Consider the following 23,105-nt stretch of genomic DNA (forward strand, 5'->3'; position numbering starts at 1 on the left):
TTAAACGGATACAGACTCAAGTCCATGGGCCATCGCCCATGGGAGGGTGAAGAGGGTGGAGAAAAGAAAGGTGAGTCAGGAAAGGCTTCCGTACCTGGGGCCTCAGCTGCAAGCTACCTCGGGTCTATCAGGTTCCCAAGACTCAGGGTTCCTCCATCCCTACTCTGTTTTTCAAATGCTGCAACCTGAGGTTGTGTACTTGTTTGCCTGCAGGGCAGGAAGAGGGGAATGGGATGAGGGAAATAGGAGAGAGGAGAAAGGAAGGTGAGGGGAGAGAGATCCTTTACAATCTTCTCTTCCCCCTTCTTTCTCCTCCTCTTCTTTCCTTCTCACTCCCCTTCTGCGGTCAAGTCAGTTTGTCTGGGGGAGAGGGACCAACCTGGGGGCTACCATTTGAGAGTTCCATGGCAAGAGGATGCAGGAAGGGAGAACCAATTCCAGTTGCCCCCATCAATTCTCCTATCATCTGCATACCCTGCAGAGGTCTACCCCTGTTTGTTGGACACTTAATAGTGATAACAGTATTTAAGTGTGTACTATGTATGTAACAAGCACTGTACTAACAACCAGAGGGGTAGGTACAAGATAATCAGGTCAGATACAGTCCCTGTCCCAAATGGAGCTCACAGTCTAACAGGCACTTTATCACCTGGGTATGACCCATTGTTAAACTTTTACTATGTGCCAAGCACTGTTCTAAGTGCTGGGGTAGATACAAGGTTATCAGGGTGTTCCACGTGGGCCTCACAGTCTTGATCCCCATTTTAATAATAATAATAATACTTGCTAAATGCTTACTATGTGCCAAGTGCTGTTCTAAGCGCTAGGGTAGATACAAGGTAATCAGGGTGTCCCACGTGGGACTGAGGGCCAGAGAAGTGAAGTGATTTGCCCAAAGTCACACAGCTGATAAGTGGCGGAGCAGGGATTAGAACCCACAGCCTCTGACTCCCAAGCCTGGGCTCTTTCCACTAAGCCATGCAGCTTCTGTGTATTTTCCCAAGCGCTTAGGTCAGTGCTCTGCACAGAGTAAGCACTTAATAATAATGATGGCATTTGTTAAGTGCTTACTATATGCAAAGCACTGTTCTAAGCGCTGGAGGGGGATACAAGGTGATCAGGTTGTCCAACGTGGAGCTCACAGTCTTAATCCCCATTTTATAGATGTGGAAAGTGAGGCACAGAGAAGTGAAGTGACTTGCTCAAAGTCACACAGCTGACAAGTGGCAGAGCCGGGATTAGAAGCCATGACCTCTGACTCCCAAGCCCGGGCTCTTTTGAGCCCCATGTGGGACAACATGATAATAATAATAATGATGGTATTTGTTAAGTGTTTACTATGTGCAAAGCACTGTCCTAAGCGCTGGGGAGAATACGAGGTGATCAGGTTGTCCCACGTGGGCTCACAGTCTTAATCGTCATTTTCCAGATGAGGGAACTGAGGCACAGAGAAGTTAAGTGACTTGCTCAAAGTCACACAGCTGACAAGTGGCAGAGTTGGGATTTGAACCCAAGACCTCTGACTCCCAAGCTCGGGCTCTTTTGAGCCCCACGTGGGACAATGTGACAATAATAATAATAATAATAATGGTATTTGTTAAGTGCTTACTATGTGCAAAGCATTGTTCTAAGCACTGGGGAGGATACAAGGGGATCAGGTTGTCCCACGTGGGGCTCACAGTCTTCATCCCCATTTTATAGATGGGGTAACTGAGGCCCAGGGAAGTGAAGTGACTGGCCCCGAGTGACCCAACTGACAAGAGGCAGAGCCGACATTTGAACCCATGACCTCTGACTCCAGCCCAGGCTCTTTCCACTGAGCCACGCTGATAATAATAATAATAACAATAATAATAATGTTGGTATTTGTTAAGCGCTTACTATGTGCAGAGCACTGTTCTAAGCGCTGGGGTAGATACAGGGTGATCAGGTTGTCCCACGTGGGGCTCACAGTTTTAATCCCCATTTTACAGATGAGGTCACTGAGGCACTGAGCTCCCCCCTTTTTCCCTCTGCTCCCTCTACCCCCCTTCACCTCTCCGCAGCCAAACCCTCTTCTCCCCCCTTCCCTCTCCTCCTCCCCCCTCCCGATCCCCGCCCCAGCACTGAACTCATCCGCTCGACTGTATATATCTTCATCATCCTACTTATTTTGTTTATTTTGTTTAATGACTCTATACATCTTCATCACCCTATTTATTTTGTTTAATGAGATGTACATCAACCTGATTCTATTTATTTGCCATTGTTTTTATGAGATGTTCTTCCCCTGGACTCTGTTTATTGCCATTGTTCTTGTCTGTCCGTCTCCCCCGATTAGACTGTAAGCCCGTCAAAGGGCAGGGACTGTCTCTATCTGTTGTCGACTTGTCCATTCCAAGCGCTTAGTCCAGTGCTCTGCACATAGTAAGCGCTTAATAAATCTGCAAAATGGGGATGAAGACTGTGAGCCTCAGGTGGCACCACCTGATTACCCTTAGAACAGTGCTTAGAGCAGTGCTCTGCACATAGTAAGCGCTTAACAAATACCACCATTATTATTATTATTCATAAGTAATACTGAATGAATGAAATACTATTTATTGAATAAATGATTTAGGCCTCGGGCCTACAGGGAGAAGGGCCGCAGCGGGGGGGAAATGGCGCTGGGGAGGGGACGGGCCTAGTGGGCCGAGGAGGCTCGCGCGCCGCCGGGCGTGTGACGTCACATCCGGCGCCCCCGCGCCCGCTGCCGGAAGTGGCTGTGAGGGAGAGGAGAAGGAGGAGGAGGCGGCGGCGGCGGCGGTTGCTCGAGCGGTTCCCGTCCCTTCGGGGTCTCCCCCCGGCCGGCGCCATGGTGGAGGTGAGGGGGTCGGGAGCCGAGCTGCGGCGCGCAGGCCGCCCGGGGGCCCAGGACCGGCTCCCGCAGGGGCAGGCCGCAGGGCTGGGCCGCCGCGGCGGGAAGGGCAGGGGCGCCAGCGCGCGGCCCTCTCGGCGGCGCCCGCTCTAAGCCCAGCATTCGTCCGCTCCGGCCTACGGACTGCGCGCTGACTGGGTGCACAGCGCCGGACTCAGCGCCCGGAATGGACCTTGGGGCAACAGACACGGGCCCTGCCCAACAACGGGCTCACGGTCTAAACGGGGGAGGCAGCAAAATGATGGAGCGCTGACTTTGTGCAGAGCGCTGGACTAAGCGCTCGGAATGGACAGATGGAGACAATCCCTGTCCAACAAGGAGCTCACGGTCTAAAAGGGGGAGAAGCAAAATGATGGAGCGCTGCCTGTGTGCAGAGCGCTGGACTAAGCGCTCGGAATGGACAGTTGGAGACCATCCCTGTCCAACAAGGGGCTCACGGTCTAAAAGGGTGAGGCAGCAAAATGATGAAGCGCTGACTGTGTGCAGAGCGCTGGACTAAGCTCTTGGAATGGACAGATGGAGACAATCCCTGTCCAACAAGGGGCTCACGGTCTAAAAGGGGGAGGTAGCAAAATGATGGAGCGCTGACTGTGTGCAGAGCACTGGACTAAGCTCTTGGAATGGACAGATAGAGACAATCCCTGTCCAACAAGGGGCTCACGGTCTAAAAGGGGGAGGTAGCAAAATGATGGAGCGCTGACTTTGTGCAGAGCGCTGGACTAAGCGCTCGGAATGGACAGATGGAGACAATCCCTGTCCAACAAGGGGCTCACAGTCTAAAAGGGGGAGAAGCAAAATGATGGAGCGCTGACTGTGTGCAGAGTGCTGGACTGAGCGCTCGGAATGTGCTAATACTATTAGAATTGTTTTGGTCCATCTGTCTCCCCCGATTAGACTGTAAGCCCATCAGTGGGCAAGGACTGTCTCTATCTGGTGCCCATTTGTACACTCCAAGCGCTTAGTACAATGCTCTGCACATAGTAAGCACTCAATAAATACTATTGATTGAATGAATTAATGAATGAATGGGCGTTTGGACAACAGAGACGGTCCCTGTCCAACTCTCACGGTCACGGTCTAAACGGGGGAGGCAGCAAAACGATGGAGCGCTGAATGTGTGCAGAGCACTGGACTAAGCGCTTGGAATGGACAGAGACAATCCCTGTCCAAGGGGCTCACAGTCTAAAATGGGGAGGCAGCAAAATGATGGAGCGCTGACTGTGTTCAGGGCACTGGACTGAGCTCTTGGAATGGACGTCTGGGCTCACACAACAACGGGCTCACAGTCTAGAAGGGGGAGACTGACGACATAACAAGTAGTCAGGCATCAATACCATCAAAATAGATAAATAGAATCATAGATATATATATATATATACACATCAGTAATAAAATAGTTATAGAGCACTGTCCTAAGTGCCTGGGAGAGTACAATTCACCAGAATTAGTGGGCACCTTTCCTCCCCATAAGGAGCTTGCTTCCTTTTTTTGTTTTTCCCCATGAGCTGGGGGTGGGGGGGATGGGAGGCCCTCCCCACCCACTCCGGGGCCCAGCTGGGGTGGACAGGGAGCGGCAAGGACCGACTAGTGACCTTCCGAGGTGGAGGAGGCGGCTTCCTTCACCTCCCACAGAAAACCCCATGGCCTCGGTTCCCGCCTCAGGTCCGGGCCCAAAGGACTGCTTTCCCAGCAGAAGGCGACAAGTGGCAATAGTAATAATAATAATGGTATTTGTTAAGCATTTACTATGTACCAAGCACTGTCCTAAGCGCTGGGGTAGATAGAGATCAGTCAGGTTGTCCCACGTGGGGCCCACAGTCTTAATCCCCATTTTACAGACGAGGGAACTGAGGCACAGAGAAGTGGCTTGCCCAGGGTCACACAGCTAGAACCCACGACCTCCAATTCCCAAGCCGGTGCTCTTTCATTCAGTAGTATCGAGGGCTTACTATGTGCCGAGCACTGTACTAAGCACTTGGAATATACAATTGGGCAACAGAGACGATCCCTGCCCACTAACAGGCTCATAGTCTAAACGACTGGTTTCCACTAACCAGTGGGCAGGGATTGTCACTGTTTATCATTGTATTGTTTTTTGCCAAGCACCTAGTACAGTGCTCTGCACACAGCAGTAAGTATGAATGAGTGGATAAACTGCCTGCAGAAGGCTTGATCTTGTTGGACAAAGCATAGGTTTGGAAAAGGCTTTGATGGCCCCTCTGTTGCTTTCCCTTCATTTCTTCCCCTTCTCATCTCTGAACCAGCTGAGGGGTTTCTTGCCTCTTTTACAGTCTCTCCATTTTTTGGCTTTCACATTCTAAGGCTCGTCGCCGTCGGGTGCTTGTAGAAGGTGCCAGGTTGGCAATCCTTAGAATAGTTAACTTGCAGGCAGCCGCAGTGCAGAGCTTTGACCTGGAGGCATCGCCACTAGGGATTAAAAAAAGGTAGTTATTGTTTCTGGCCCACGCTGTTGTAACCAGTGCCGTGGGCGCTTCTTGGTTTGGAGATGTAGTTACTCCTCCGATTAAAGAAAAATAAAACGAAAGGAGACCATCGCTAACTTTGCAGAGTTTACCAGGCAGCCTACATCTGATGCTTTCGTTTGTAAAAGAAGAATGATCAAAGTAATAGAAGTCTCCTAAGGAATTATTTTTAAATAATTCCTTTTACCACCATTCCCGTTTGCTTATTCCCTGGAATATATGTACTTTCAGTTTTCTTGGGGAAGTGCCACTTTAGTAAGCGACAGTCAATGTAGTTAAAATTCAGTGTATCTGAGAGCCCCTCAGATAATACTGACCGGTGAGATTTTTGCCCAGAGTACTGCAGGGTTTTTTGAGGCTCGGTGTAATGTCTCATTTTTAAATGACTGTATTTTCAGATTTTTTTAAGGTATTATTCTAGCTAGAAGATGAAATGTGATGCCCAGCTATACATAAAGCCATGAATGCCGTTATTGGGCCAGACCACTGGCTCATGCAGCCAAGTATTCTATTGCAACAGTAGGAACAGGATACTTGGGGAACCAAGTTGGTTGCCTTTCCTGACTAACTTTTAAAGATATTCTTTTTAACCTCCCAAACCTTTTCCCTAACCACCTACTGCGCAGTCATTTATCCTGCGCTAGTCAATTCCACATGCCCAACATCCTTTCAGCATTATTAGTAATGGGCAACCAGCAGTGGCAAAGTTGGTAGGGGAATACTCAGACTGACCTTAAAAGCTGCTCAACGGGTTTATTCCTCTAATTTTTTTTCAAAAGAATTCTGTGGTTGAGAGTTTTGATCTTATTATAATAAAATATATTTTTTAACTAAGAAGTTAATCAGTAATAAATAATATCACAGAATACATCTTTTTTTAAAGCGAAGTTAAATTTACAAAAACTTTAAGATTTTGTGCACAAATATAGAGCATTCATGCAGAGAAGGGGAAGAACATATTATGCATAGTTGTCTTCACCTGTACCTGCAGTTAGACTGCAACAATAACAGCCAGCCAGTGAGTCAAGAACAGTCATATCTACTCAGATATGGTAGTTGTTTTCTTAACCTCATGTTCTGGGGGAAATCATGTTATAGTAACCATTGAGTCAAGAGATTTCATTGCTTTGGAGGTAGATTGTTCGAAGATATTAACCACAACTGACATATTTCAACAAAACTTCCTATATCATTACATCCACTACTATTGGATACTTTATTCCTTCAAAATTCACTATTTTTTTATGGAATTCCTGTAATGTTGTGAAAACATATATTGTACGGTGCAGAAAGATTGCGGCAGTGGTTGGGACCTATGCCATTCACACACCTCTTTCTCTTTACACTTGATCTACTTGTATCAATTTGTGGAGTGTGTTATATGCAGATTGTGTAATGGAAATGTAATAAAGCATGTAATAAAAAGGTGCAAATCAAGGGCATAAGATACTACAAACCAGTAGAATTTGCACCTCATTAGACTTGGCGGCATCTTAAGGTGTAGATTTCTAAAACAAATTCACTAATCTGAAGTTATCCATTAAATGCAAATTAAGTATCATCAGACAACATTATGTGAGCACCTTCTGGGTGCAAAGCACTCTACGAGGTACCTGGGGAGAGTGCAATAGAATTAGTAGACTTGAACTTTGTTCTCAAGGAATCTACACTCTGAAACATGTTATGTGACTGCCAGTTTCTTTAGTATTGGTGTATTTATAATACATGGTATTTTATGCAGAATTTGAAAGTGTTGAAAATGATTTCAGTCTTCATATTTTAGATTGCTGTTGTAATTTATTTGCACTGAATAATTAAACTTCTCCCCAGGAGGTGCAGAAGCACTCTGTGCACACGCTTGTGTTCAGATCATTAAAGAGGACCCATGACATGTTTGTGGCTGACAATGCAAAACCTGTGCAGTTAGATGAAGAGAGGTAAGTGTGATGTCAATTTTTTAAATTTTTGAAAGGTATAGTATTGTGGCTGTCATTTTGAAGAGGAGTACTGAACATAGCTACTTCACCATATACATTTTTTAAGTATTTCATCTGATTGGAAACCCACAATTTGTTTAGGTTGGTATTATTATAATAAATACTATTGAATATTAAAATTGAGGCTGTTATAATCGGGGGAGGAAAAGAGATCCATTAAGACTGTTTTATTCAGGAGTTTCATTGAGCATTAGCAAGTATGAATTTTGAGAGAGGCATTCCATATTAATGTAACTCCACAGTCAATTTTCAAATATGTGTCCCCTTCCTCAGTTGAGGAAGTTTAGTTTATGCATATTTTGTAAATTATTAAAAATGGAGGCATCTTGAGCTCCTGTCAGTGCTTCAGCCTTCAGAAGCAATTGAAGAGATGCTAAAACTATTTACTAGCTTTTACTTGCTAAATTACAATATAACAGCCACTCTGGGGTAGCTGTTGCTAGTCTCCTTCTATCAAAAACAATGTGTGCCTCAGTCATGGGTACAAAGGCGTCAAGGTCTGAGGACCCTTGTGACAGAATGGATTATAGGGCTGGGCTGGTGGTGACCCAGTGCTACCGAGGTGGCCCAGTGCTACCTGCACTCTCTTTTGTCTCTGTCAGATATGTTCCTTCTGGCACAGTAAGTAGGCAGGCTGAGGTGCACTCTTGCATTGTGCATTCAAAGATAATACTTCAAAAACCATTTATAGCCAAAGTGACCCCTGTTAGGGATCACTGGGGTAGAACCTGCACCTGGTGGTTGCAAAAAGAAGGCCCTTAGATTGATGAAAATGTGCTAAATGGAGCGTTTTTAAGGGTATTTTAAAATGAGCTCAAATATCCACAGATCTTTTCTCAGTAGTCTTACTGGTCTTTGTTTTCATAGCCACAAGCTGAAGATGTCAGTGAAGCTCCGTACCGAATATGGCCCTGTATTACACATGCCCATTGTGAAAGAAAATTTTAGAGAGAAAGGTCCACAGAGTTCAGTGGATGCTTATGGACACAAACAGTATCCTGCAAATCAAGGTTAGTGTAACATTTATCCAGTGCTTGCAAATAGTTTTGAGCTGATTGGGTTAACACCTTTTGTAAATATATTTTAAAAAAAAAAGCTCAGTAATAACTACATGTTTGCATTCCACCAGATAAACTTTGGGGAAATAACAGTCACTAAAACAGTTTCTACAAATAAGCAGGGTGATGCCACTGTATATATTTCCATTACCCTATTTATTTTGTTAATGAATTGTACATCGCCTTGATTCTATTTAGTTGCCATTGTTTTTACAAGATGTTCTTCCCCTCGACTCTATTTATTGCCATTGTTCTTGTCTATCCATCTCCCCCGATTAGACTGTAAGCCCGTCAAACGGCAGGGACTGTCTTTATCTGTTGCCGACTTGTTCATCCCAAGCGCTTAGTACAGTGCTGTGCACATAGTAAGCGCTCAATAAATACTATTGAATGAGTGAATGAATTGCCAATCAGTTGTGCACTAATTGCAGCCCAGTAAATTACAAAGTCAGTATCTTGGAGCTGAACCTCTATGCTGTCCGTGAACTGAGTGTTGCAGTCAGATAGTGAGAGTGCATCTCCCTGCACTGCTTGCAAGACAAAGGACTACAAAGCATAGCAGCTCCCTGCCCCTAAGCTCCCTTCCTACACATAGACCTGGGAGGAATTTCAGGGTTTGATGCCCCTGTGCCTCTGGGATCTGGGGATTGAAGTAGCATCCAGAGATAGGTTCTTGCACCACTGGGTCTCAACAGTGGAAGCTGAGGTGGTTTCAGGTGCCGTTCAGAATTTTGCTGATCCCAACTGTCATAAATGATAAATTCTATCTTTTTAATATCTTACCCACACTTTTAGGTTATGTACCTTTATCATAATGGACTTTAATTGCTTAGAAAAATTGTTCTCGGTGAAGATCCCTAGCAAAGAGAATTAATTGAAGTTTGTATGGATGATCATTTGTGATCGTGCCTCTTAAGTAACTCTGATCCACTTCTGTCCCTTGAGCCTTCCCTTTTATAGAGGCAGCAGTTGCCTGGAAGCTATGCTTCCAGTGGGAGGAAGCAAAATGGGATTATTCCCCTGCCGCCCCCCCCCCCAGGCTGTAAGCTCCTCTTCTAGACTTTAAGTGACTCTAGGCCATAAACTTGATCAGGGCAGGGAATGTGTTTGCTAACTTGGTTGAATTGTACTCTCCCAAGCACTTAGTATATTACTCTGCACATGGTAACCGCTCAATAAATACCATTGATTCTTTCCCACCATCATTAATGGGAAGGTTGGGGCACATATCGATTGACACATATTAGTTCCCGATGGAGGATTATATTACAAAGTGACTCTGCTTCTCTCTTCCAGGGGATAGTGGGGAGAAGCAGCGTGGCCTAGTGGATAGATCATAGGCTGGAGTCAGAGGCACCTGGGTTCTAATGCCGGCTCAGCCACTTGTCTGCAATGTGTGACCTTGGGCAAGTCACTTCACTTCTTTGTGCCCCAGTTCCTCATCTGAAAAATGGGGATTGAGATGGGCCTCATGTGAGACAGGGACTGAGTCCAAACTGATTAACTGGTATCTACCCCAGTACTTATTGAGTGCCTGGCACGTAGTAAGAGCTTAACAAATTAAAAAAACAAAACAAGGAAACAGATGCTCTTTGGAGAGATGAAAGGATGATGAGAACTGATCCTCGTCCTGAATGATGCCACAGTAAAGGAATTGGCCATTAAAATCCTCTTTGCTCTTTTAAGGACAAGAACTTGACTATTTGGTGACTGGCACACATCCCTATCCATCAGGACCTGGTGAGCAGAATTTTATATGTAACATTTTTGTGTAATTTTCCAATTGGGAGAACTGTAAAAACTGTCTTGGTTCAGCCTTACAAATTGAATTATTCAACTGTCTGAGCAAATAATTTGTGACATACCAATAATGTGGATATATGTAGAAATTATACTATGTAGCTGTTAAGGGATGTTTACTGTAAAATAAATTTGGTCAGTAGTAGCACTCCCAAATATTTTTGAATTTTGTGAGACTGCTTTAGATGGTTAAGAATTTACGGAACAGAGTTAAGCCCCAATTAACTGGTTTTGGTCCTCACATTTAAGGTTGAAAGCTCATTCTTTAACCATTCCTTTAAGCATTCTTTGATGGCAAAAGACCGGTTTCATGAATGGATTGCTTATGTTCTCACAAAATATGTACTTGCTGATAATTGTTCTTTCTTTATTAAGGTGTGGCTTTGACAGCAGACACCAAGATCCAAAGAATGCCAAGTGAATCAGCTGCACAATCACTAGCTGTAGCACTCCCGCCTTCTCAGTCCAGGTACAGAGACTTTTCTGAATGTATTTCACACTGTAAAATGTAATTTATTTTCAGCGTTATGCTTCAGCAAGTGTTTTTTAAATGGTAAGAATAAGTTAGGCACAAGGAGTGCCACTTTACTAGGACCTCTGTTAAGACAAAAGTCAAATGATTTTGCAGAGGAAGTGACGCAAGGACCGTACCTCTTTGCTGAATGTTGCAAAATTATCTAATTTCCTGATTTAAACTAGACCCTTAAGAATGAACTTTGACATATAAAGATAGTAGTCATGTGGTTTTTTTGACATGTAAGAATGGTTACATACCAACATTTTGTAAAGTGTATGTAGATTTATTTTGAGGTGAAATCTCTGAGTCTTGCATGAACAGTGAAGCTTACCTATGAGATTACCAGAAGTAATGGTTCTGAAATGCCTTTAGGACCAAAGTCACACTAGCTGGGTTCCCAAAATGAAAGGTGGGCCTGGAAAGAGAGACTTTATAGAATTAGCTCCTTCTTCCTCCTCACCCTGTGAGTAACAGGGATGGACTCTGCTAAGTGGTCATTCAAGAGGCCAGTAAACCCTGGGGTAGTGGCATCTGTGGAGCAGTGAGCCTAGCAGAAAGAGCACGAGCTTGGGAGCCAGAGGACCTAGGTTCTAATCCCGGATCTTCCACTTCCCTGCTCTGTGACTTCGGGTAAGCCACTTAACCTCTCTGGGTCTGTTAACTCATCTGTAAAATGAGGATTAAATTCCCCTTCCTACTTAAACTGTGAGCCTGGCATATAATAAGTGCTTAACAAGTATGATTTACAAAAAAATCTGTGGGGTAAAATGTTGACTCAGATTTAAAATAAAACCCCGAATTCTGTCCTCCCCACAACCAGAATGCTTGACAACTGTAGGATAGACTGCTTCCCCTGCTCCAAGCTGTGCCCTGTCTCGTAATTCCTTTCTACTCTTATGCACAAGGGCTGTGACTGCAATAGAGAGCGCTAAGGCGACCAGTAGACCTCAGCTTGTTTCAGTGTTACCAGTGTAGACTCGTCTGTACTTGAGTATAGGACTGCTCCTTTGTATACGGAATGTGAGCAGCTTCTGCCAGCTACACGTGGAAGCAGGTAGTCAACCTAGGAGGCACCTCTGTTCATTATTCTCTTGACCAAAGACTTAAACCAGGTTGAAAGACGGTATGGTCTAGTGTAACTGCTAGGAGACAGTTTTTCAAGCTTATGTGGTTAAAAAAAATAAATAACTGAAACACAAGGTTAAATGTTGGGAAAAGTTCTCAGAAGGGCAGTTCATAATCTTCAATGATTATGTGATTCCTATTTTTAATTTTCTTATCTCTATTTTTTCACTGTGCTTCCTTCTCCTAACCAACAGTTTATTCCACAGCTTCATCAAGCCTAATTCTTTTGGGCATAGCCTTCTTGTTCCTGAAGACTGCGAGCACAGAATTTAACAGCTGCTGTGTCTTTTTAAAACTAAACACTTTAATTTACATTTCATCCATGCACACACCATTTTATCATGTTCTTCCGTTCAAATTTAGTTTATTGATTCACTGAGCAAATTATGTGCTGTTTCTGTTCAACCAATTTAATGAATTTTTAGCATTTAGTAACAGCATGGTGAAAAATATTCTAATATACCCAAAATGTCAAGTTTTTGGAATATACTCAATTCTCCTAGTGTGTGGGATTTATGCTCTTGATAAGGCCTAGTCCCGTACACCTTGACCGCTGCCTGCAGGTACACATTCATTTTTTCCAAAATTATACTGCACATTATCCAAATAAGTGTGTGGTATTGGAAATCTGTTCCCTAGTTCCCTAATGGCAGTCTTTCCAAAATGCACTCCAATTCTTCACTATGTGCTTCAAGCAACTGTTAATGTTTTAATATTTGAAAATTTATTTAACATGTTAATTTTAAAATAACATCAAGTTAACCATTTGACCCTCATTTCTGTTCCTCCCCAGGATAGATGCAAATCGCACGGCAGCTAGCGTAGGTGATATTTACCGGCATGCTGGAATTGCCGAACGCTCACAGCCCCCTGGATTATCCATGGTAAGAACCCTGTGTAAAGTAGTCTTGTGGACTATGCTATAATAAAACCCGCCACCTCATTTCTTTAGGTTATTTAAAGAATTTCTGCCCAAGTGGTTATCTAAAAATATTTTTTTTATATTAGGTTGAGTGCCAAATCAGCAAACCTCAGGGGGATCCGCTCACTTTTATTAGTGAAGGGTCATCTTGTAAATTAGCTTCAAGTACTTTTAGTAATGTGGTAGATGGTGATGCTGGTGTGAATGTCTGAGGGGAATCAAATTGTGAGTATAATTGCGTAGTTTAGTATTTTGGTTTGTCTAGCTAGAATTCGATTTAGTTTGGGTGAAGAGTACTAGTAGTATGTATGGTCAATTAATGTCTTACATATGGCAGTTGTGCGTATTGGCAGGACAAATTAGAACACCCTCCAAATGAGGCAAGAAATAGCCTGTGGTAAGGACCTCCCTCTTAACTCCTTTCTCTATTACTTCAGCACCCCCAGGGAAAGTGGGTCATGACTAATACAATACGCCTGGACACATTATCATTTCTTTGTGACCACTCTAATGCCCTTGCTTCAGCCTCTTGCCTCTGAATGTTCAAAGGCTGTATGTAGTCTTTGTCTCTATTCCACAGCCAACAATATAATTAAATACTTAAAGGTCAAGTATTTGTTCAATTTTCCACATGTAATAGGCTTTCTAAATATTAAAATGTATTTTATAATGAGTGTTTTAGAAAGAGCTTAGACCTATCCACTACAAAGTTTTAAAAGGTGTGATGGAATTTGCAATTAGAAGACAAGCAAGAGAGACTTCAGTTACCTCCTTTATCTAGAATGTTAAACTACATTTCAAACACTTGAAGTTATTGGGATGCTACTTTTCTCTAGAACGTGACCATTAAGAGCTTTGGCACTTTATGTTTAATACTGAAATGTTTGGCTTTTGGACATTTGCAGTGCTATTTTACATGAAAAATAGCATTTCATCTTGCATTTAATAACTGGTAGATTTGTTTGCGAGTTATTAGTAAAGATGTCTTACCTGAGTATGTGCATTAGAACAATTGGCTGGTTGGAAAAGATAATATATAGTTTGATAGCACTTAGATTTGCTTCCCTCATTCTTCACATTTCTCTTCATGATCTTTTTCTCCCTTAAGTAAGCCAGACCTAGGTAAAAAGGCTTGTTATGCTTAGCAGCCTCACTAGTGGATTAATAAATTGCTTTGAAAAGTGTTTATGTAACCCCATCTTATCTTCTGTCCCCAAAAGGCAAGCTGCTGCCAAAATGTGCAGTATTAAACTCAGTCTAATCCTTTGTTTACTCTCTAGGCTCTAGTGGAAGCAGGCGGTACAAAGAACTCAGCACTGATGGCAAAGAAAGCTCCTACCATGCCCAAGCCCCAGTGGCACCCGCCATGGAAACTTTACCGAGTGAGTTTTAAACCTGTTAACTGACATGCAGTGAATTTAGTTCCTGTAGTCCTGTTTTCTAAAAAAGTGGTTTCTCTTGTAGTCTTAGTCTGGTAACAGTGGATAACAATCATTTTTACTAGTTAGATCGATTTAAATTCTCACCCAGTGATTGCGACAGAAGTAGTGGATGAGCAGGCTGAAGCCTTCCTAGTGAAATTTTAAGAAATGTACAGGGCATTTCTTGGCATGTAGCTTAATTTTAAAGACCCTCTGCTTAATGTTCCTATATCTAAAGTGGCATAAAAATTGGGCTCTAAGAGTTTGTTCTAATGGAACATATTGTAAACATATGTACAGTGCCATTGCAGACTAGTTTTCAGTATCATTGCTCGGTGGCCAAGCTTCACAAGCTGAAGATCCACAAGCCAAAAATGTAATATGTCTGAGAGACACAGATCTTTGACCCAAGATTCCTTTAATGAGAGATGTTCTGGGGTGGGATGGGTTGGGAATGATAGCGCTGAGCAAGAGGCAGCGAGCACTACATATTTCCAGAGCCACTCTGGGCGCTGCTGCTGTTGTGGCAACAAAATATTAATAAAACGTGTGTGTGAGAGGCACAGCAAGTAAAAAGAGCCACAATTTGTTTCTTCGTGCTCTGTATATAGCTCTATAGAGGAGCTGAACTTAAACGATCTTGAAATGATTGAAGAATTAAGCTCGTTATATTTCTCTGTGTGTTCCCTCTGGACTACTCAGTGCATGTCTTTCCTTCACTGTTGATAATACCACTATCCTCCCTGTCCCAAACCGATTATAATCCCTCCTCTGCACCCTTCAAATATGACAGACCACCAAACTCCCCACCTTCAAAATCCTATTAGAATCACACCTCCTCCAAGAGAGGTCTTCCCAGACTAAGCCCTCATTTCCCCTACTCCCTCTCCCCTTTGTGTCACTCATGCACCTGGATCTGTACCCTTGAAGCACTTGATAGTCACCCCATCCTCAGCCCCACAGCACTTATGTACATATCAGTAAAATAGATTGCTGTTTGTGCATTTTAATCTTTTTTAAAAGTAAATTTTGTAACTATTTAGCATAAAATCAGTATGAAAACTTAATGAATGCCCAGAAATCAGGAGAAAGGAGTTTCTGGAAAAAAATAATTAAGGAAATGTTCAATCTAAGGATCAGAGTAACCTTTTATATCTGAGGTTTCTCAACAATGGTTCCCTCCACTGTCTTTTTTTCTTCACATCTCTGCCAACTTTCCTTGTCAAAGTCTGTTTCTTAAGGACACTTTTTAGCACCTTTGTGATTGGCAGCCCATATTCTTCCTGCTCATTTCCCCTTCCTCTTCATCTCCTTTTCATTCATATATTACTCTGGGCTCTGGTTTGAGGGTGCACATCCACTATATTCTCTTCCTTCCCAGCCCTGGCTATTGACAGAACTGTAGCTGAAAAGATGTGGCAGAGAGATGTGTTATTTGGTTTTGGATAATATTTAATATTTCAAAATCTGTGTAAGTTTGAATGAAGTTACATATGTCTTCCAGAACCAGGAATAGTGAGAGTTGAAGTTGGGGAGGTGGTTAAAATTGAATAAGCATGGAACTTTGGATTCAGGGTTTGTGTTTTTCTTTTTCTCTCAAGGTCATCAGTGGACATCTAGGTTGGGTCAGGTGCATTGCAGTGGAACCTGGTAATCAGTGGTTTGTTACTGGCTCTGCAGATAGAACCATAAAGGTAAGGAATGTTGAGCAATTTGAACAATAAGTGATATTTTTAGAATTTCTCTTTAAACAATTGCCAGGTGTTGTTTTCCTCTGGATCATCACAACTGGATATTGATGTGGCCCTAAAGCTTCCTTAGTTGTTCAGACTTTCAGGCCCTGGGAGTTTCAGAACATGGTGGGGATGGCATTCATGCCTTGATATTGTACTTTCTCAAGCACTTAATACATTGCTCTGCCCACAGTAAGTGCTCAAATTAGTACAGTTAATTGATGGATGCGAAACTGTGGTTCCATAAGTGTGTTAGGGTGTGCTTTCCCCAGCCTGAGGAGCATCAGTTCTAAGAATGATGAGACATTGCTCCTCCTCCTTCAGCCACATTAAGGCCTTGGAGGCCTAGACCAGGGAAGTACTTAGAAGCTCTGAACTCACAAGTCCTAGTCCTGGAAGGCTCTTACCTACCGCTGGGACTTTTCACTCTGAAGCGGCACTGAGATTGTCTCAGAAGATCTGGGGGCACAACCCAGAAGGGCCTTTGAAAGCCACCTTTTGCCCTATCTTGCAGCCCTTTTGGTGAGCCGGGGTGTGGAAGGGCTGACCTGGGAATTTGGGTAGTGGCTGTCCCCACTTGAAACTTTTCATTAAAGTTACCACAAGGTGGCTCAACAAGTTTAGGTAAGGGATACAGCAGGTTTGATTCCACTATCTTGAGGGTGGAATCCTCCACCTACTTCCACTTCCAGAAGGCTTGGGTTGGTCAGTTTCCATCCTACTCCTGGTAGTGACAACTACTGCTTCCACGAACACTTGAGCCCAAATCCTGGAGCCGCCATGTATTTAGTCTGGCAGCATGAGCTCTAAATAGGACACACTAGCTTGGGGAAGGAGCTGGGGATTAGAGGAGAAGGCGGGGGGGGGGGGGTGGGGGGGTGGGCAGCGGTGTACTTTTTCCCCAAAGTTGGCCTTCTCTGTAAAGTACATGCTCACTTCCCCAGCATGAAGCTGAGAACAACACATGATTATGGAAAAGGCCGTTGGAGCAGATAGCGTCGCTTCACTGGCTGAACAGATGGTTTAAAGCCCTCCTGATTTTATGCCAAATAGTTTAACCCCCAGTTGACTTCTGATTATTTAAAGCAAAGATGAAACATTTTTCCACTGTGTCGTATTTATTTGACTCTGCAAATATTTATTTCAAAATTTGAGGACTTATTTATTTGCAGGTCTTCAAAACCAGCTATTTTATGCCTGGATGGATAACAACCAAAACTCATTTTTTAAAAATTATTTATTTGAATCTAGATTTGGGATCTGGCCAGTGGCAAATTAAAACTCTCATTGACTGGTCACATCAGTACAGTCAGAGGGGTGATCGTAAGTGGAAGAAGTCCGTATCTCTTTTCTTGTGGAGAAGATAAACAAGTGAAATGTTGGGACCTTGAATACAACAAGGTAAATATGGAGATTTGAAATGAAAGCATGATTTATCTGAGGTGATGTTTCTTCGTATTTAAATCATAATTTCTTTTCTGTTTAGGTTATTAGGCATTACCATGGACATCTAAGTGCAGTGTATGGTTTGGATTTGCACCCAACAATTGATGTGCTAGTAACTTGTAGCAGAGATTCAACTGCACGTGTAAGTAAACAGTGACATACGTCTCGCTCTGAACAACAAAAAAACCCCTTGTAATTTGGGGTCGGGGGGGTGGTGTAAAGTATTGAGACTTTTGTAGTGGTGATTTAATGGGAACTATCATGATTATTGGGGGAGAGTTCCTGTGACTTCTTTATCCTACCTATATTTGCTGTAATGACGGCGGCACTGTGATAAATCACCAACCAGTACCATGCTGTCAAAAGCATGCATTTGCTAACAGGGACATCAGCCCCTAGGAGCAAGGAGAGCCATCAGCTCTATGGGATTGGCAACTCAGCTTTTGGGGTAGAGTAGGCTGCTGGAGGTAGCCCATCCGTATCCCTTGGGGCCAGAAAGAAGCTAGAAATGGAGCCAAAATGTCACTGCTGCTTCCAGCTTCCTCTTTGCTCCCTCTTCTTCCCCTCTGTATTTCTCCTTCTTCCCCATCCTTCTTTTTTCCTCTCTCCTTCTTTGCCCTGTCCATTAAAGACCCAGCCTCCACTATTCTGCCCCACGCTCACCCCTCCGGAAGAAAAATTGGCACTCTTGATAATCAAACCCAAATTCTGAATTTATTTTGATTTCTAGATTTGGGACGTGAGGACGAAAGCCAGCGTGCATACATTAGCAGGACACACAAATGCAGTGGCCACAGTGAAGTGCCAAGCTGCAGAACCTCAGATCATTACAGGTATTGTATTTAGTTTTCGCATAGAAGAGTTTTCAAGACATATTGTGGTTTAACTCATATGGTCCGAGTGAAATATTTCTCAATTATATTCAGGGTGCACTTTAATTTGTAATATGCTCTGATATCATCAACACTATGAAGTCTTAAGCTTTTCAATTATATAGCAGTCAGGCTTAAATCGTGAGGTAGATGTTTAAATGATTGTGTTGAAGCAGCCCACTGGGGGACTGCCTAGATTATTTAATCTAGTAAGTAATGGGAAGGTTCATTTTTAAATCACAGTTATAGCATTATTGGTCTTACAAGTTTGGCACCAAAAACCAATTAGAAAAGAAATCAAGACTAATAAAGCTTGGGCCTTGTAATACTGAGAAATTGATTTTTTTAAAATATGCCAAAACAATGGGTTTTTAGCACCGATAGGGAAGAACTTCATTATTTTTAAATAATGCTCATATATTTAAACATTGGCTTTTTAAGAAAATTTCCAGTAGAGTGCATTTTTATCAACTGTTGCAGATTTCTTTTAATAGTCCTGTACATAACTCAATGTGATCTGTTTTGGGGGTCGTAAGAGTGGAAGTGGTGTCAAAACCCCTATTCTCCTCCCCTTTGGTTGAATTTTTTCAGTTTCATGTTTACGCTGACTAGTCACAGACCACCAAAAATGGAACTTGGGTTATTCATATTATCCTCCAACTTCTTCTGTACCAGGAAAGGGAGAGGGATAGGCACTTTTCTGCATAGGCATCATTTTTTCAAACAGATCAAGTGTACTGTTTGGCCTATAGAAGTGGATGATGGGAGTCACAGCTGCTTGAAGTAACTTGATGGGCCATATGCAGTCCACTGGCCCTCCTTTTATAATGCTGACTTAGGTACCACTGTCCTGTAGAATGTCCCTTTTCTTTGTGAGGTAGCCTCTTTATTTAGCCATCTGTAATAACAGCAATACCAATGTAGTAATGATGGTGTTTAAGTGCTTACTTTGTGCAAAGCACTGTTCTAAGTACTTAAGCCCTAGGTTAGACACACGATAACTGTCAGACACAGTCCTGGTTCACTGTCAAGAGAGAAACATTATGGAGTCTATTTTTTAATAATCCAGATTCATAAGAATTATGTATTTTAAATGGTGGAGAAATGCATAAAACATGCTGGGTTTTATCCCTCCCAGAGACTCAGTGTTTGTGTAAATTAGACGATCTGCAAGAATAGGTTTTCTGTGACCAGTCAAAATACCTATTGATAATTTTCTTTGAAAATCTAAATTCTAATATACTACCCTAGTTTTGTATGAATACTTTCGTGTTTTCCGTTTGAATTAATAAATCATCATTCTTTGCATTTGTGTGTTCCAAACCATTTATTAATTGATGTGTAATCTTACAGTACTTAAATCCAATTATATATTGAAGGATTTAACTCTCAAGGAATAGTCATGAGATGATCTCATTTATTAATATACTGTTAAGTGTTTATTACTTACAAAGTCAAGACAGAAGGCTCAACCTAGATAAAACAGCTCCTAGCCTAAAATAAGTAACACCGAGTTTTCACGTATCTTTGTTTTGATTCTTTTATTTTGATATATAAATTTCCATCCATCTTTTCCTCAAGTGTTCATTTTTTTTGCATTACAGGAAGCCATGACACCACAATACGACTATGGGATTTAGTGGCAGGAAAAACTCGTGTCACTCTAACAAATCACAAAAAATCAGTTAGAGCAGTGGTTTTACATCCAAGACAGTAAGTGTGCTTTATTTCTTTTTTAGGTATCAGAGGCTGTTGCTGCCCTAAAGAGTCCCATTGATAAGGGATAATGTATATTGGACTGTTTTAATCCTTGTCTCAGGATCAGCCTCCTCACTGGAACAGCACCTGTAGCAGGCCAGAAAAGTGAAAGTAAAGCAAGTAGTAAAGTGGGCCAGTGGCAGGAGAGGAGAGAAGTAGAGCCTTATAGTTAGCCTTTCCCTTGGAGTCCTGGTACCTAGTTAAATGCCAGGAATCTGATAGTTTGTATATACACAGTTTCCCTGTTTTAGATAGAAGTGAGGGTGGTGAAATTTCATTTTAATATATGTTCTCAGCGTGTATACTCTGTGATTAGAGATGATAGGAAGCTCTTGAGGAAGTCTATAAGGATATTATTCAATGGGAAAGGGAATATGCAATTGCAGATCATATTTAACTTCCATCCTCGTCGGCATGCATTAAAATTCATCTTTAGATTGTTCGAGATTGTTATAACTTAGAACCCACATCATTTAGAGAAAGCTCCCAAACAGAATGCAATCCGTTTTTGTAAAACATAAGAAAATTTGGATTTATTTTAAAAATAATCTGCCTTCAACTCCAGGTAATATCACCTCGCAAACAAGCACTTCCAATGAAATGAGATTTGCTGCATATCATTTTCCAAATGACTCTGACTTGTGAGCAGTTTCAACATAAAAATGAAGGAATAACTGCTTGGAGGTGGAAATAATTTGTTGCTCTGAAATGATAGGTTTTTCAGATTATGGTTGTAAGGACCTGAGTTGCAGAAAAAAAATAAAAATTCATATTTTTAATGTTCCTGCTACATGTATTTTGGGACCTGATTAAAGGCATAAAACTCCATAAGTATTCTGCACTATTCATAAACTATATATACCACAGCAGCAGTTAATGCCTATAAATGAAAACCTTTAATGTAGATGACTCATAAAACAGATACTTTGAGGGTTTACTTATCTGTAAGTGAAGCCAACTTTCTGTTTCCTGGGGTGTAGATCTTCATGGGTCTGGCAACTCAAAAATACACTGTGCATCTTTATAACAGTCTTTGGGTCTTAAGATCATCTTAAGATTTTACAGTGACTAGTACTGTGGACTCTCAAATTTTAAATTCTGCAATTATCTTTTACATAAATCCATATTAATGACAGCAAGTATGTTAATCTTTGTAAAGAAAAACATAAAACTCCTATCCAGAAGAGTCATAACCAGGAATAGTACTAGTTCAAAGGTGTAAAAAATAGTTTAATGATATGTAGTGGAGTGAATTGTTAAAGCCAGAGTTTACTGTGATTTCCTAAACGGTTGCTTAATTTTCTCCTTTCTTATCTTAATCATTTTCAGTTACACATTTGCATCTGGTTCTCCAGATAACATTAAACAGTGGAAGTTCCCTGATGGAAACTTCATTCAAAACCTTTCTGGCCATAATGCTATTATCAATACACTGGCAGTGAATTCTGATGGAGTACTCGTATCTGGAGGTAAAGTAAGATTTTGCTAATTTCCTGTACCTGCATCACTGAAGAGTCTGACAGTAAAATATATTTTTTTCTAAATGACTGCAGTATGCTAGGTACTTTACAGATTGTCCGTAACTCGACAATTTTTCTTATTCATCACATGTAAGAATTCGTAGAAAAATTCTCACTTTTGCGACATTTCTGTGTCTTCCTTTAAGCGGATAATGGCACTATGCACTTATGGGACTGGAGAACTGGTTACAATTTCCAACGAGTACATGCAGCTGTGCAGCCTGGATCTTTGGACAGTGAATCGGGAATATTTGCTTGCGCATTTGACCAGTCTGAAAGCAGATTACTAACCGCTGAAGCTGATAAAACCATCAAAGTGTACAGAGAAGATGATACTGCGGTATGCCTACTCGTTCTTTCTCTAATTTGCCTTATCACAAAATAATGAAGTGTTATCTGAGTTGGGTTTCTTTTGTAGTTTTTCCTCTTCCCATTAACTTTTGTGGTGTTCACACACTTTTAAAAATATATACTGTTTACCTCAATAATCCAAGTCCCACTATCTTAGAATTTTTGATCATTTAATTTTGCAGTATTACAAATAAGGGACAGTATGTGTTAGAAACAGTGGAAAACCAGTGAGACTATATGGAAAGAAGCCATGATGGGGGGAAAAGAGGAGAAAGCAGATCGTGAAGGAAGTCCCACATAGGGCACTTGACACAGAAACCATATGTTCATGCCTCGATGGATGGCAACACAGCTCTCCAAAAACAGGGACATTCATTATGCTCTTAGTTTTTTTTCCAAGTACTGTCTTGCAGTCTATCAGCCATGGCCAAATCCTTACATATAAGAGGAGGAAGGGAAGGGTATTATCTTGAATAGCATTTGTTCTAGTTTTGTAGCATTGATTTCATTTGAGCCATTTAGTTTGTCAATCTCTTTATTCTTATGGTGCCTTAAGGGAACCATAAATTCATATCTCTTACAGATGGTGTATTTAGTATGCTATTACTCATACTGAAAATTAACAGTAGAGAAGAGATGTATGTTAAATGCACGGTGTTTTTAATATGGTTTCTATATTTACTATCTTGACAGAACTGCCCGAAATGTAGGGAATACACTATAAAATTATGAGGAAATAATTAGTTAATTTGTCGGATGAAATAGTTTGCTGTCTTTTTGTGGTGTTTCTTCCCTCAATCCAATATGTTAATTATTTTAAGAAACAAAGCTGTACCTTCCACTTTTGAAGGAATATGTACTGGTTTTTACATTGACCTGTAATAAAGTGTATTGTAAACAGTATATATTCTTATATATAAGGTTCTTTTAAAGTTTGTTCCCTTATCATAATTAATGTAGTCTTTGTCTTTCACATACCTTTTCAGACTGAAGAAACGCATCCAGTCAGCTGGAAACCAGAAATTATCAAGAGAAAAAGATTTTAAAGAAATAGTGCATGCAGTGTGTGCCATTGTTTTATTTTTGGTTTTTATAAGTGCATTCAGTCACAATGTGTTCTGTCTGGGACTGTAAAACAAAAATTCAGCTATAAGTCATTGCTATTTCACCACATTTTACAATAAAAAAAAAAATCCCTTTCTCTTA

The 23,105-nt window shown here is 41.6% G+C and overlaps 1 protein-coding gene across 1 annotated transcript; it reads left to right on the forward strand.

Annotated features, from left to right (window-relative positions):
* The first annotated feature begins 2,753 nt into the window (after positions 1–2,753).
* PLRG1 (pleiotropic regulator 1) lies at positions 2,754–23,105 on the forward strand. Its single transcript, XM_007671811.4, has 15 exons — positions 2,754–2,842; positions 7,210–7,316; positions 8,244–8,386; positions 10,121–10,174; positions 10,610–10,703; positions 12,670–12,760; positions 14,079–14,180; positions 15,821–15,913; positions 17,204–17,353; positions 17,439–17,540; positions 18,129–18,231; positions 19,875–19,983; positions 21,358–21,497; positions 21,695–21,888; positions 22,886–23,105. The coding sequence occupies exons 1-15, from the start codon at positions 2,834–2,836 to the stop codon at positions 22,943–22,945; spliced, it is 1,551 nt and encodes a 516-aa protein (XP_007670001.1). The 5' UTR covers positions 2,754–2,833; the 3' UTR covers positions 22,946–23,105.

The sequence above is a fragment of the Ornithorhynchus anatinus genome, chromosome 12 (genome assembly GCF_004115215.2).
Source record: "Ornithorhynchus anatinus isolate Pmale09 chromosome 12, mOrnAna1.pri.v4, whole genome shotgun sequence".
Lineage (NCBI taxonomy): Eukaryota > Metazoa > Chordata > Mammalia > Monotremata > Ornithorhynchidae > Ornithorhynchus > Ornithorhynchus anatinus.